Source organism: Enhydra lutris, unplaced genomic scaffold, assembly GCF_002288905.1.
Source record: "Enhydra lutris kenyoni isolate GAN:26980312 unplaced genomic scaffold, ASM228890v2 scaffoldscaffold24, whole genome shotgun sequence".
In the NCBI taxonomy this organism is placed as follows: Eukaryota; Metazoa; Chordata; class Mammalia; order Carnivora; family Mustelidae; genus Enhydra; species Enhydra lutris.
In genome coordinates, this window is record NW_019154108.1 from 25,692,843 (window position 1) to 25,706,302 (window position 13,460).

Sequence of the window (13,460 nt, forward strand, 5' to 3'; positions counted from 1 at the left end):
AGAACCATCTCTGAAACTAACGAACTTTCTTATTCACTCAAATTATGCCCACTGGCACTATACAGTTAGAATGGCATGAAATTACTCCTGACCTGAGAAGCCTGGGTATCTCAGTCAGCTGAGCATCCAACTCTTGATTTTTGGCTCAGAGTCATGAGATCAAGCCCCATGTTGGGCTCCATGCTCGGTACAGAGTCTGCCTGAGATTCTCTGCGTCCCCTCACTCTCTGCCCCTCCCTCTGCTTATGTGTGTCCTCTCTCTCTCTCTTGCTCTCTAAAATAAATAAATAAATAAAATCTTAAAAAAATATTCCTTGCTTATGCAGTTCAGAACTCAGGGTTAATCTTACAAAGTTTTCCATAAACAGCATCTCTTTTCTGTGATGCTTAGGTCCAGCCAGGGCCAAGTTGAATTAACATCACTATAAATCAGCTCCGACCACAGAGACCCTTAGTTGCCATTACTTGATTAAGAATTTGCCCATAGGTTCTGGAGCCTGGTCCCCTGTAGGGAAAGAGTGGTTGAAGAGCAACACGAGCAAATGCAATCTCAAATCATTCCTTTCAGGAACTGTCTGCTCCAGTAACAACTGCCGGAAGAACGGAGAAGGGGCCCAGCACATGCACGGTGCTTGGCTACACATTCCCACCCTTCCTCTTGGACTAAACTCAACTCCTGCCACAAATAACTCCACCTCCTGCCTGCAGCGAGTGGGGAACATGACCAGACATTCCACAAAGAGCTCAGCAGCCACACCAATGTCACATGCATGTGGAAGGGTAAAAAGAAGGAGTTTGACATAAATTTTATTTTTTGCTGAACCACCTAAAAGTCAACTTGCATTTCCATCTACTCCTCAGAGAGAACAATGGCTCGGACTCAAACTCCAGCCAGGCCTAATAAAAGGATTATTTGAAAGCAGAATTTACAACCTCTTCCCAAACTTACCAATTCCGTATCCCTGTTCACACTTGTACTCCACAAAATTCAGCTCCGAGGGGGGTGGTGGGCATTCCCCTTGCAGGTTCTCACACAACTTGAACTCCTCAGTCCATAGTCCCTCCTTAGTGCAGAGGATGGGACGCTAGAATATCAAAGGTAAACATGTCCATGCTTGTTTTGTTAACTTCATTTAGAGCAGGGAAAAAAAGTGGTCTGATAAAATGGTAGTGTTCTCCAACTCTTAGAACCTGGACTAAAAGATACTTTTGAAATAATAAACCATGTTGTTACTGACCAAAAAAAAAAAAAAAAAAAAAGTCAAGACAATCTTTTGATGTTTGGATGTGAAGAAATCATGAACAATTTTGTCATTAATGAAATTTATTAACAATGTGTTGGATATACGGATTCTGTGAGCTGTTAACTGTAGCCCACATATTTGGAGATATTTTTGGAATTTTTTTCACAGATGGTGTTGTTTGCATGGATTCATCCATACTAGCACACAAACGCTGCTTGTAGCAAATGTCAGACATTTTTTTCAAGGGGGTATGATCTGGTGAAACCAATTCATAATTTTTCCAAAGGTATTTTTACTTTCTGCTTAAATAGACACATCATAGTTGCTTTTGATCTCACCAAAATTTTATTCCCTTTCTCCATATGTGTGCTGGTTTGTGTGACTCTTGGCTCCACATCCCCAATAATCACAAAGGATACTGTACGCAGTTCACAGAGAGAACAGTGTTAACTCACAAAACCCAAGAAAGCAAGATTTTAGAAACTGTAGATAACTCTCCCTTCATCTGGGGCCAATTCCTTGAGGCCTTAAACAATCAGTGCAAACGGATGTGTTTGATTTCTCAGGAGTCTCATTTCATGGCATGTTCTTTTCACATCTGTCCAGCAGTGCTTACCTTGGAGTGCTGGACACTGAGACAGACATGTGCCAGGAGAGCAGTCAAGGTCATTGATTTCTGCCTAGGAAGTTGGCTTAACTTCCTGTCTCATGTGTGTGTGTGGTGCTTGAAAAGAGTCAAAACTAAAATTGATTTTAATCACATAACCATGATAAGACTGTGGTTTTCATTTGAGACCTCTCACACCAAAATACTAGGGAGAATGGTAGTCAAATAGTGTTTTCAGCTTTGCCTTTGCCGAGAAATTTGTGTTTCTGTTCAGGACTTTGTTCTATTGAAAAATACAACATCAGCTTTCAGAGCCAGGTTAGGTCAGTGGCCATCCATGGAAGATAATCACATTGCCAAATAAAAAGCCCGTCATTTTTTGGAATTTACCCAGGTACCCAACCCTTCAGGTTTTTCCTTTTCCTTTTATCCAAGAGGAAGTTTTAAACTATTCCAAAAATGGGGTTATCTTCTGAATTTTCTATCGAATAATATCAACACAGCTGCTTAGAATCCCAACTTAGTAAGCCCCTGCCTATTGGGATTCGCTCTGATCATTTCTAGTCAACATTCTTGGATTGGTCATCAAGATTAGAGCACAGTCTGATCCAAAACCAAGTTCAAGTCATCTTACCCTTCCACTTTCTTGGTTACAGTTGAGCATGCACTGGCTGTTGAGCTCAAAGCCATTGGTACATTCATACATGCCTTCAAAGACAGGAGAAGGGGGCTCACACACCACTGGGACACAGCTGCCTTGCTCCCAGATTCCACCTTCCAGGCACTGTATCTTCAGGAAATTGCTGATGAGACATGAAACAAAATAGCCCATTAGACTCCCACAAGGAGGTCATGGGAGAAGACTGGGTTCTCAGTGATATGGGATAAGGATTAGCAAATAGGTAGGAACAGCTGGTTCTGGTTAACCAGAGGTCCTACCTCACCAGTCTAACTTCTAAGTCATGGATGTAAAAATCGTAGTGTACACTTAGCAGTGATAGCAACAGCTATCGTATGGTATCGGCACACCTTGGAGACATGGCAGGCTCCGTTCCAGACCACCATGATGGGATATCTCGCAATAATGAGAATCAAATGAAATTTTTGGCCCCCAGTGCATATAAAACTTATGTTTGCACTATACTGTAGTCTATTAAGTGTGCAATAGCATGAAAGTATGCAAAACAATGAAAGCTTAATCACATCTAGATTTTTTTTTAAACTGAGAGACACGTGACTCTTCCTTTTACTCAAACACTTAGAGAACATTGTAGTGTTATTAAACGGACTAATTCCAGTTTTGTTGTTTCTCAAGGAATATAGCAGCCCACGGAGAGGGAGGGAGGTGGGAGAACAACAGTCGGTCCGTGAAACAGTCAGAACACATACATTTGTTGATTAAGTTTGCTGTCATATGGTTATGGTTCATGGTGCCCCCAAACAATTACAATAATAACATCAAAGAATACTGATCACAGATCACCATAACAAATACAGTAATAATGAAAAAGTCTGAGATATTGCGAGAATTACCAAAATATGACACAGAGACTTGAGGTGAGTAAATGCTGTTGGAAAGATGGTACCAATAGATTTGCTCAGTGCTGGGTTGTCACAGACCTTCAATTTGTTAAAAAAACAAAAAACAAAAAAACAAACCAAAAAAACCCTGCAATATCTTCACAGCACAATAAAGCGAAACACAATAAAACAAGGGATACCTGTAATATTTGATATCTGACTCTCAACAGAGCTTGATAAATATCAGTGCAGAGTCTAGATTGTTTACAGTTGGGTTTTATTTAAGCCTTTTATCTCAGAGAAGCCTCACACCTAAGTGCACTGGGAAATGCTAGGTGGGATGAAGGAAAGAAAAAGTCATCACACACTCGGGAGACTACTCAGAAGTGATGTGGGGATCATCAGTGTTCATATGGTAATGTAATTGAGGAAGTTGCCAATATTCCTCAGTTCTCCAGAGAGGGGAGAAGGTGCAGCATAGAGATTTTCTTTTAAAAGAGAGACTCTTAGCCTGAACTTTAGAAGGGCAAGAACCTCATTAGAGATTACTACGGCCATTTTGTTTGTTTCCAAGTCCATCTTTTCCTTGGACAGCTTTCATGGCTTTTGTCAGATTCTCAAAGTAGGCATGACTCAACACTGTCCTGAAAGAACTGCTTTTCCTTCTCGTGCACGAACATGGCCTCCAACCAGAGAAGCTGCCTCGAGGTAGACAGACGTCAACAGAATTAGGTCTTGGTACTGTGAATTCCATTCCATTCCCCTTCTGATTCACTGCCAATTTGAAGGAGCTTTCCATGTTTCTGTTTTAATGCATCCACTTCTGATTCAGAGCAATCCTGGTTACCAGCTTGTGATTCTAAAACAGAAATAATTCCTTGGCCATGGACTCAACCATATGGTGGCCTTGAATTATTATTTTCCAGGGCCATGATGCTCTTTTTAAATTTCAATATGCCCACAACTTTTCATGACTGTCACATCATTATACAATGCCTCCTGTGTACTTCTCCAGTATTCCAATGTTATACTGAGTTAAATATTTATCACATCGTTTTATAAGTGTGCACATGTCTCTCTTTCCCAGTAAGGTAGAAACTTGCTGAAGGCAAGGATTGTGCCTTATTCTTGTTCTTAATTCCTGTTTTTAATTCCTCATAATAATCCCTAAATAATATCTGGCTTACATCTGGCATTAGTTAAGTATATTTCAAGTAGAATAATCGAACCAAAATTCACAGTGTGTTAGGCATATTGCATAGCACATTACACATGGTAACAAACTGAATGATCAGAATAGTCCTGATGAAATAGTATTATTATTCCTAAAAGAAACATACTCAGAAATGTGAAATAATTTGCCCTAGGTCCTATAGCACAGACTGCATTTGATTTCAAATAATTTAAATAGGGGCACCTGGGTGGCTCAGTCAGTTAAGCATCTGCCTTCAGCTCAGGTCACAATCTCAGAGTCCTGGGATCAAGCCCAGTGTCAGGCTCCCTGTTCAGGGGGGAGTCTACTTCTCCCTTTCCTGCTCCTCCTGCTTGTGCACTCTCTCTCTCTCAAATAAATAATATCTTTCAAAATATCAACTAATTTAAATAAATTTTAATAGTTTAACATAATTTGAACAGTCTCCACTTAGAAATAAGTGAAGGAGTGTTAGTTTTTATTGAGGCAAAATTATTATATAACATTAGTTTCAGATATGCAACATGACAATTTGATATTTATATACATACAAAGTGATCACCACAGTAACTCCAGTTACCATTTTCAGCACGCATTTGACCTCCTTCACCCACTTCATCTATTCCCAACTCCCTTCCCCTCTGATAACCATCTATCTGTTCTCTGTATCCATGAGTTTTATTTGTTCATTTGTTTTGGGTTTTTTAATTCCATGTAAGTAAAACATGTGGCATTTGTCTTTCCCTGACTTATTTCTCTTAACTTAATATCCTTAAGATCTATCCATGTTGTCACAAATGGCAAAATTTCCTTCTTTTTAATGGCTGAGTAGTATTCCGCTATGGAATAAGTATATACACTACATTTTCTTTATCCATTCATCCACTGATAGGAACTTGGTTGTTTCCATATCTTGGCTATTGTAAATAATGGTGCAATTAACATAGGGGTGCCTATATCCTTTCATATTAATGTTTTTATTTTTATTTTTTGGATAAAAAATGGAGTAACTGGATCATACTGTAGTTCTATTCTTTGTTATTTGAGGATCTTCCATACTGTTTTCCATGGTGGCAACACTAATTTACATCCACAAATATATACAAAGGTTCCTTTTTCTCCACGTCCTCTTCAACACTATTATTTCTTCTCTTTTGGTTAAGAGCCATTCTAACAGGTTTCAAAGAATATCTCCCTGTGGTTTGGATTTGCATTTACCTGACAATTAGTGACTTTGAACATCTTTTCACATGTCTGTTGGCCATCTGTATGTCTTCTTTGGAAAAATGTCTATTTAGATCCTCTGCCCATTATTTAATGGGGTTGTTTGGCTTTTTTGCTATTGAGTTGTATGAGTTCTTTATATATTTTGGATATTAACCCCTTACTGGTTATATGATTTGCAAGCATTATCTCCTATTCAGTAGGTTGCCATTTCATTTTCTTGATGGTTTCCTTTGCTGTGAAGCTTTTTAGTTTCATATAGTCCCAATTGTTTATTTTTGTGGCCTCTGATTTTGGAACCAAATCCAAAAATCCAAAGCCAAGACCAATGCTGAAGAATTTATCTCCTATGTTTTCTTCTAAGAGTTTAATGGTTTCAGGTCTTACATTCACATCTTTGATCCACGGGGGGTCAATTTTTGTGTAGGATGTAAGACAGCGGTCTAGTTTCACTGTTTCACATGTGGCTGACCAGTTTTTCCCAACCCCACTTATTGTCCCTTCCCCCTTGAATATTCTTGGCTCCTTTGTTGTAAATTAATTGACCATATATTTGTGGGTTTATTGCTGGGATCTCTATTCTGTTTTATTGATAGAAATGTCTGTTTCTATAACAATGCCATATTTTTTTTTACTATAGCTTTGTAGTATAGGTTGAAATCAGGGAGTGTGACACCTCTAGCTTTACTCTTCTTTCTCAAGATTTCTTCAGCTATTCAGTCTTTTGGCCCCACACAAATTTTAGAACTGTTTCTTCTAGTTCTGTGAAAAACACCACTGGGATTTTAATAGGGATTGCAGTGAATCTGTAGATTCAATTAACGATATTTATTAACAATATTCATTCTCCAATCCAAGAGTATGGAATGTCTTTCCATTTATTTTTGTCTTCTTCAATTCCTTTCATCAATGTCTTTGAGTTTCAGTATACAGGTGTTTTACCTCCTTGGTTAAAATTATTCCTAGGCATTTTATTCCTTCTGATGCAATTTTACATGGGGTTGTTTTCTTAATTTCTGTAGTAGTTTGTTATTAGTATATAGAAACAATTTTATTGATTTCACTTATTAGTTCTTCACTGAACTATTAAATACAATTTTGCTGAATTCATTTATTAGTTCTAATTACTTTTTTTGTGAAATCTTTAGGGTTTTATCTATATAAATCATATCATCTGCTGATTGTGACAGTGTTACTTCTTTCCAATTTGGATGTTTTTTATTTCTTTTTCTTGCCTAATTGCTGTGGCTAGGACTTCCAATACTATGTTGAATAAAAGCGGCAAGAGTGGGCATCTTTATCATGTTCCTAATCTTAGAGGAAAAGCTTTCAGCTTTTTACTCTTTAGTATGATGCTAAACAGTTATTGAGATTCATACTTTTATTCCCTGGAATATTTCAGGGTAGAAGTTTGATTTTATGATTAGAATTCTTAAGCATCATGGTTTATGAACATACATCTATGATCTGTTAATAATAAATACTATTTTGAGTTATATTTTAGATGTTTGGCAAAATATCTATATACATTATTTCACTGAATCCTCCAAATGGCAGTTAAGGTAAATATATTATTAACCGTGTATAGAATGGAACTGAGCATGAGAGAAATTTAAAGCTAGCTCAAAGATCCACAGTAAAAAGTATATTAGGACCAGGGCCTAGGTGAGTAGCTGCCAAAGCCTGTGGTCCTTCCACTGTGTCCAATTTAACTGTTCTTTTCATTCTCTATAGCCCACTTTGAATATTAATAACATCTCTATCGTATTCAATATCCCAGATGTCCTTTATCCTGATACCATATTTATAAGTCTGGCAAAAAAGGAGAAGATGATTCATTTTAAGTTTCTGTATTGAGTAATAAATTACATATAGAATATTACACAAATCTTAGTATACAGCTCAAATAATTTTTACATGTGAATACACCTGGGTAATCATGCAGATCAAGATATAGAGCATTTCCAGTGTCCCAGAATTTCCCTGGTGTTCCTTACAGTTAAACCTTCCCACAGCCTTGCAATACATACTATTCTGTCTTTCATCAGCATAGATTGTGTTTGCCTGTTCTTGAAATTTATATAAATAAAATCACACACTATGTACTATTAAGTATATGCCTTCTTTCCCTAAAGGAAGATGCCACTTAAAAATATCTTCTCAAATCTATTTTCAATGAAAGGTTTGTAGTTCTTTTGATTATAACTAAACTCTTTTTTGTCCCTCTTATAGACTGAATATTCTACTCTTCTTTCACATTACAGAGTTTATATCCTCCCAGGGACTCTCTTCCTTCTACTACCTCCCACAGATGAAATCCTTCCCCTACCTCTGCTGAACTGACATCCTCCAGCTGGAGAGAGCAGGCAATACTACTGACACCAGGGGAGAGGCAAAGCTGTAAAACCTTGCATGTCAGCATGGTTATAAAGGAAAACCCTTGCTTGGCCAAAACGATAATATTTTGACTTCATGTAGTATTTTTCTCTGAATTGCTTGGAACTCTTCAACATGGAAATAGCCCTCCCTTTTCTTGCCCAGCATGAAGAGCTATTCAAGAATGCCAATTTCATATATTTCCTTGCCAGTTTAATAACCTCAGTGGTGAAGGTAGATATATCAAACTTGCACAGGGAAGAGTGAGTTGCCCATTGTAGGTGGTAGCTAAACAATAGGACAGGCCCTGTGATGCAAACCACCAGCAATATCAGTGAAACAGAGAGAGGGAGAATGCTGGAAGGCAGAAGGGAAAGCAGCACAGCTCCCACTGATACCTATGAATTCCACAGGAGACACTATAGGCAGGAATGAGAGGAGGCTGGGAGGCAGACCTCATTCCCTAGGACATGGCATTTCCTTTCTATAGGAGTCCCTATGCCTCCTCAACTTCATGGATTCGCCTTCCCAGTTTCTTCTCCCTTGTATGGGGATGGCCTCGTATGGCCATCTCTCCATACAACTCTTACAGCTTCTACATGGCACTCTTATCAGATGATCCACTTCAAGTTCTACCCTCAGACTGCTCACAACCCATTTGATTGGTCAGTTCCTCAAGGCCCAATAGCAAGCCTTGTGTCACTGGTGCCATGTCAATGCCTGTGAATCCCTGTTGATGGCACTAACCTTAAGATCCCATGTTATAGAGCCTAGCACTTGAGTGCCAGGGGCAGGTTCTGGCCATAAGAGACTGTGATTGCGGCAAGAATTCAGTGTCCTGGATTCCTCTTAGCTCCAGGAAATTTGGTTTCCACAAAGGACCCTTGAAGGGGACTAAAGCCTGTAGCAATGGCAAGACTTCAACCTCCAGGGATGCCACAGCTCTCCCTCTTCTAAGTTTAGTGTTAAAGAGTGTCCTCTGAGCCTTTTAAAATCATTAATGAAGAAAACTGGTTTATTTACTGTGGTTCAACTCCTTCACATAAGGTGTTATGAATCAAGAGTTAAGAGGCACTTTGAAACCATGACGTGAATAGGTTTGCATTTCAAAGAATGATGGCATTGACTACTACTTCAATGCACAGAGGCAGACCTTCACCAGGCCAGGGATTCCAAGCTTCTTTGCTAGTGCTGTCCAAACGTCCTTCACATGAAATACTCTACTCTCTGACTATTAGCTGTCTATATTTTCTTCATTCCAGTGGAGTAAAAGAAGCTAAACTATCACATTAGGAACCATGAAGTGACTTGCGCAATGCCACCTTGCAAGCAATTCACTGGCAAAAGAAAGAACAGAATGCAGAGTTTTCAAATCATAATATAACACCCCAATCCTCAGACCGATGGTTTCCAAATGACATTTGTAGACCAATCATGCAGGAGACATTTAAAAAACCCAAGACTGACACTCTTGCTAAATCAAGTGTCCTAGGACTGCCCTACACTCTGTATTTTTTTAACTGGCCAGCAGTTTTTATATGGAGCCGGGTTGGCAAACCACTAAAATCTATGCTACTTATCTACAGAAAAAATTAATCTTAGGTGTAGAAATCAGAGAGCAAAATCACATACCTAACATCCCTGGTTAAAAAGGCCATCTGCTTAGCAAAGACCAAACAGGAACAGTTACAGCAAGACAACTTACTCTGTAAATGGCATCATGAGAGGAGTTGGGGCTAGGGGAAGGTCTGTATTTATTTTCCTTCAAACTACTCCAGAGAAATCACCATAACTTCCAAGTTAGAAGATGCTTTTTCCAATTTCCAGAACTCGTGGTAACCACCTAGTGCTGAAAATCCAGCTGTACTCTTTCTGCTTCTTACACCATTGCCAGAAATAAAGATCTTGTAATCAAGACTTGGCTGAAAATTTGATTGATGTTGCTTGAGGCACACATGAGTCTACCCTACCCCATTTTTCTATCACCACTGCAGGGTTTTCACAAAAGTAATATTTATTTTTTACTGGAGAAAATAAAAATATGATTGTTGAGTCCAAGAGAGTTCTCATGTCTTTACCAATCAAGGGAATCTGGTGTCTCCAATGGGTAGTCCCTCAAGAAAAATAACAATAACAGAAAACAATAAAATATTGAGCACTTAAGGTCTGGAATTGTGCAGAAGAATATATATCTCTATCATTTTATTCTTAACCCCCTCATATAAGAAGGACTATTATTATGTGAGTTCTTCATTACCTTATCTTTGCACATGCTCTTCCTTAACCACCCCCATACCATCATCTACCCTGTTGCTCAAATTTGAAACTTAAAAAACATCCTTGATTCTACTCTTTCAATCTTACCTTTTTCCCACCCCCCCCATCTGATCTGATTCAATCCATCAGCAAGTCTTCTCAGCTTTTCCTCCCAAATATCTCCAGAATCTATTCCCATACCTCTTGCCTCTCCATTGTCATGAGTGCTATTCCAAGTTCCCGCCTCTCTCCTCCTAACTGGATACCCCATTTCTCTGGATCACTTCCTATCCAGTTGGCAAACACCAGTCAGAGAGATATTTTATAAAATAAATAAATACATTACATCATGCCATTTTCTTGCTTAGAACATTTCAAATTGCCTCTTCTTGTACGGAAAAAAAAAATCCAAACTTTCTCACTTCTCAGTCACAAGGTCCTGTGTAATCTGGTCCCACTTTCTCTGACCTCATCTACCCCATTCACTTTCTTTAATGTACTTTGTCCACACTGAACTTAGAATCTCGAGCACAACCAAGTTCTTTCCTGCCAAAGGACTTTGGTGCTATTCTTTCTGCTTGTGTTTTTCTTTTTGTTCTTCTGACTGGCTCTTCTTCCTATCTAAAAATAATTTTTGCCACCCCAGAGCAACCTTATTTTATACTTTTATTATTTTTGGTTTTTAATCAAAGTACCTGTGTCTTTCAAGGAATGCATACTCTAATTATATTGGGGTTTTTTTTTGGTTTTAGTAATTTATTTCCTGTCTCCCCGACTGGAATGTAAACTCGGCGAGAATAAGACCTTATTTACTATTATATCTTTACTCTCCAGCACAATGTATGGTATATAAATGTTTATTTTATAGATGAGATAAGTAAGGTTTAGAAAAGTAGGATAACTTGCCTAGGGTTACCTAACTTGTTAATGGAAGAAAAAGGATCGGTACCATGATCCATCTGATGCCAATGTCTAAATCACAGTATGCAAGCAACATTATTCCTAGAAATGGAGCTGCAGATAAAGTATCTCCTGTTACCTCATACATTTATACTGCATGTCACAAAATACTACCACATAGAACACCCCTAAAAAGAGGGTGTAAAAGCAAGGAGTAACCGCATTATTTCCATAACATAGATTCGGAAATGGAAGCATTCATTGGCTAAGTGTTTTGTGTGGCACACGGTCAGCTTTTGAGTTGAAATTTGAAGCCTCTTTACTCAGAAGTTTAGCCCCTTACCACTTACAGTGTGGTTCCCAGAACAGCAGCACTAGAATCTCCCAGGAGCTTGTCAGCAATGCATAATCTCAGATCCCACCTGAGATAGACTCAATCAGAATCTGCACTTAAACAAGATCCCCAAGTGATTCCTTTGCACATTCAAGTTTGAGAAGCACTACTCTAGGCTCTGTTAAAAGACAAAGTCCTCTACCCCACCCCTGGGCGAACCATCAGCACTTCCAAAATCAGGGAGTGTGACACCCTCTTAACAAACTGCAGACCTGGTTTCTCAAGCCAATATCCTCAATGAAGAGCAGGCAGACTTTGTTCATGGTCAGTCCACAGCCCATCAGCGAGTCCAACCTCTGCACAGCAGGCCCTCAATGTTTAGCTTCAGTCCACTCCACTGGACAAGAATTAGTTTTAGTAGGACCATCCCACCAGACACATTGGCTTTGGTTTTCCATTTTTCCCTGACTCAAAAAAAAAAAAAAAATGCCCCTTACAAAGCTCTTTTTCCATGTAAAACGGAGCCTCTCTGTCAGAATGAGCAGTGTGCTAAGTCCTGAAAGTACATAGATAGTTCTACTTCAAAGCCCCACCCCTCACTTCTGTCTTTGGGCTTCCTGCTACTAAAACTTAGGTCTCCAAGTTGGCAGATGCAATAATGTCTTGTTCCAGGTCTGAACACCTAACTCAAGTTTGGGGCTCCTTCTCCACTTTTGTTGCCCTGCCTTAGTTGTCTAACCCTCAGCCTCTCTCACTTTGAGTTCAGTAGCTCCCACTTAATCTCTTTTGCATGAGTCACTGGGCCTCTCACATAATTCTCCATAGAGCTAACAGGGTTTATCGTCTACCAAATCAGGTTACCCCCAGATTTTGAAAATATTCTGAAGTTTTTGCAACGCATGCAATTTAAACCCAAACATATACAATGGTAATTAACATTATTGCAGAATTCTAAAATTCATTCCCTTCAGTGTGTATCTGAGGACTCAGTGGTTACAATGAAATGCAGGAATGAACTGATTCCAAGACAAATACTATTAAATAGGAATCTCTTGCCTCACCCATCTCTCATCATTCAGTTATTTGTCCATTCATACATCCAGCCAACAAATATTCACTTAGCATCTACTACATGCCTATGCATTACATTAGGTCATATAGTTTTAGAAACAAATATTAATACCATAAGAGAACCAGAATACTGACCTATAGGAGCCCAAAGAGGGAGCCCCCAGTACTTCTATGGGACATGAAGGACATCAGGAAAGAAACACTAAGAGATGGGTTCAATTAGGCAGGGACGGAGAAGAAGGGCATACCCGCCAGAAGATTAATGCATGCACGAACCCAGAGGAGTGAAAGGTAGAATCTGTTTGAAATCTTGGCCAAGTGTAAATGGGAAAAGTATATATGTGCCCACCCTAATTTTTGAAATATGTTCAGCTTTATCTTGCTTTATCTTGTGGGGAGGAAAAGAGCTTGGGGGAAGGCAGCTGGGACAAAATTCTGGCAAAAAGGGGCCACAAAAATGTATGAATTCAATTTCAGAGGACAGGTTCTCTCTTTGCAAGAAATCCTTTGCCTATCTTCACCAAATTTTCATGTACAAATTCCTCCAGGTATTGTTACATCTCTGTTCCTGGTCAGTCCAACTCACAGACAGGCCTGATAAAAAGTGCTCACAGTGTAAACACATATCCATATCCTCACCTTGGAATTAACTATTCAATCATTGCATGTCCCTGGCCGCTTTCAGAAAGCAAAGCTCTTTCCATGCCTCTTGTCTAGAAGTCACAGCAACAGTAA

At 39.0% G+C, this 13,460-nt stretch overlaps 1 protein-coding gene across 1 annotated transcript in view; it reads right to left on the minus strand.

The window, feature by feature from the left end:
• Window positions 1-13,460, minus strand: part of LOC111150849 (pappalysin 2) — a 276,104-nt gene that overhangs the window by 49,068 nt on the left and 213,576 nt on the right. The window contains 2 exon segments of the mRNA XM_022508485.1: window positions 950-1,085; window positions 2,486-2,654. Coding sequence (XP_022364193.1) covers window positions 950-1,085; window positions 2,486-2,654 — 305 coding nt within the window.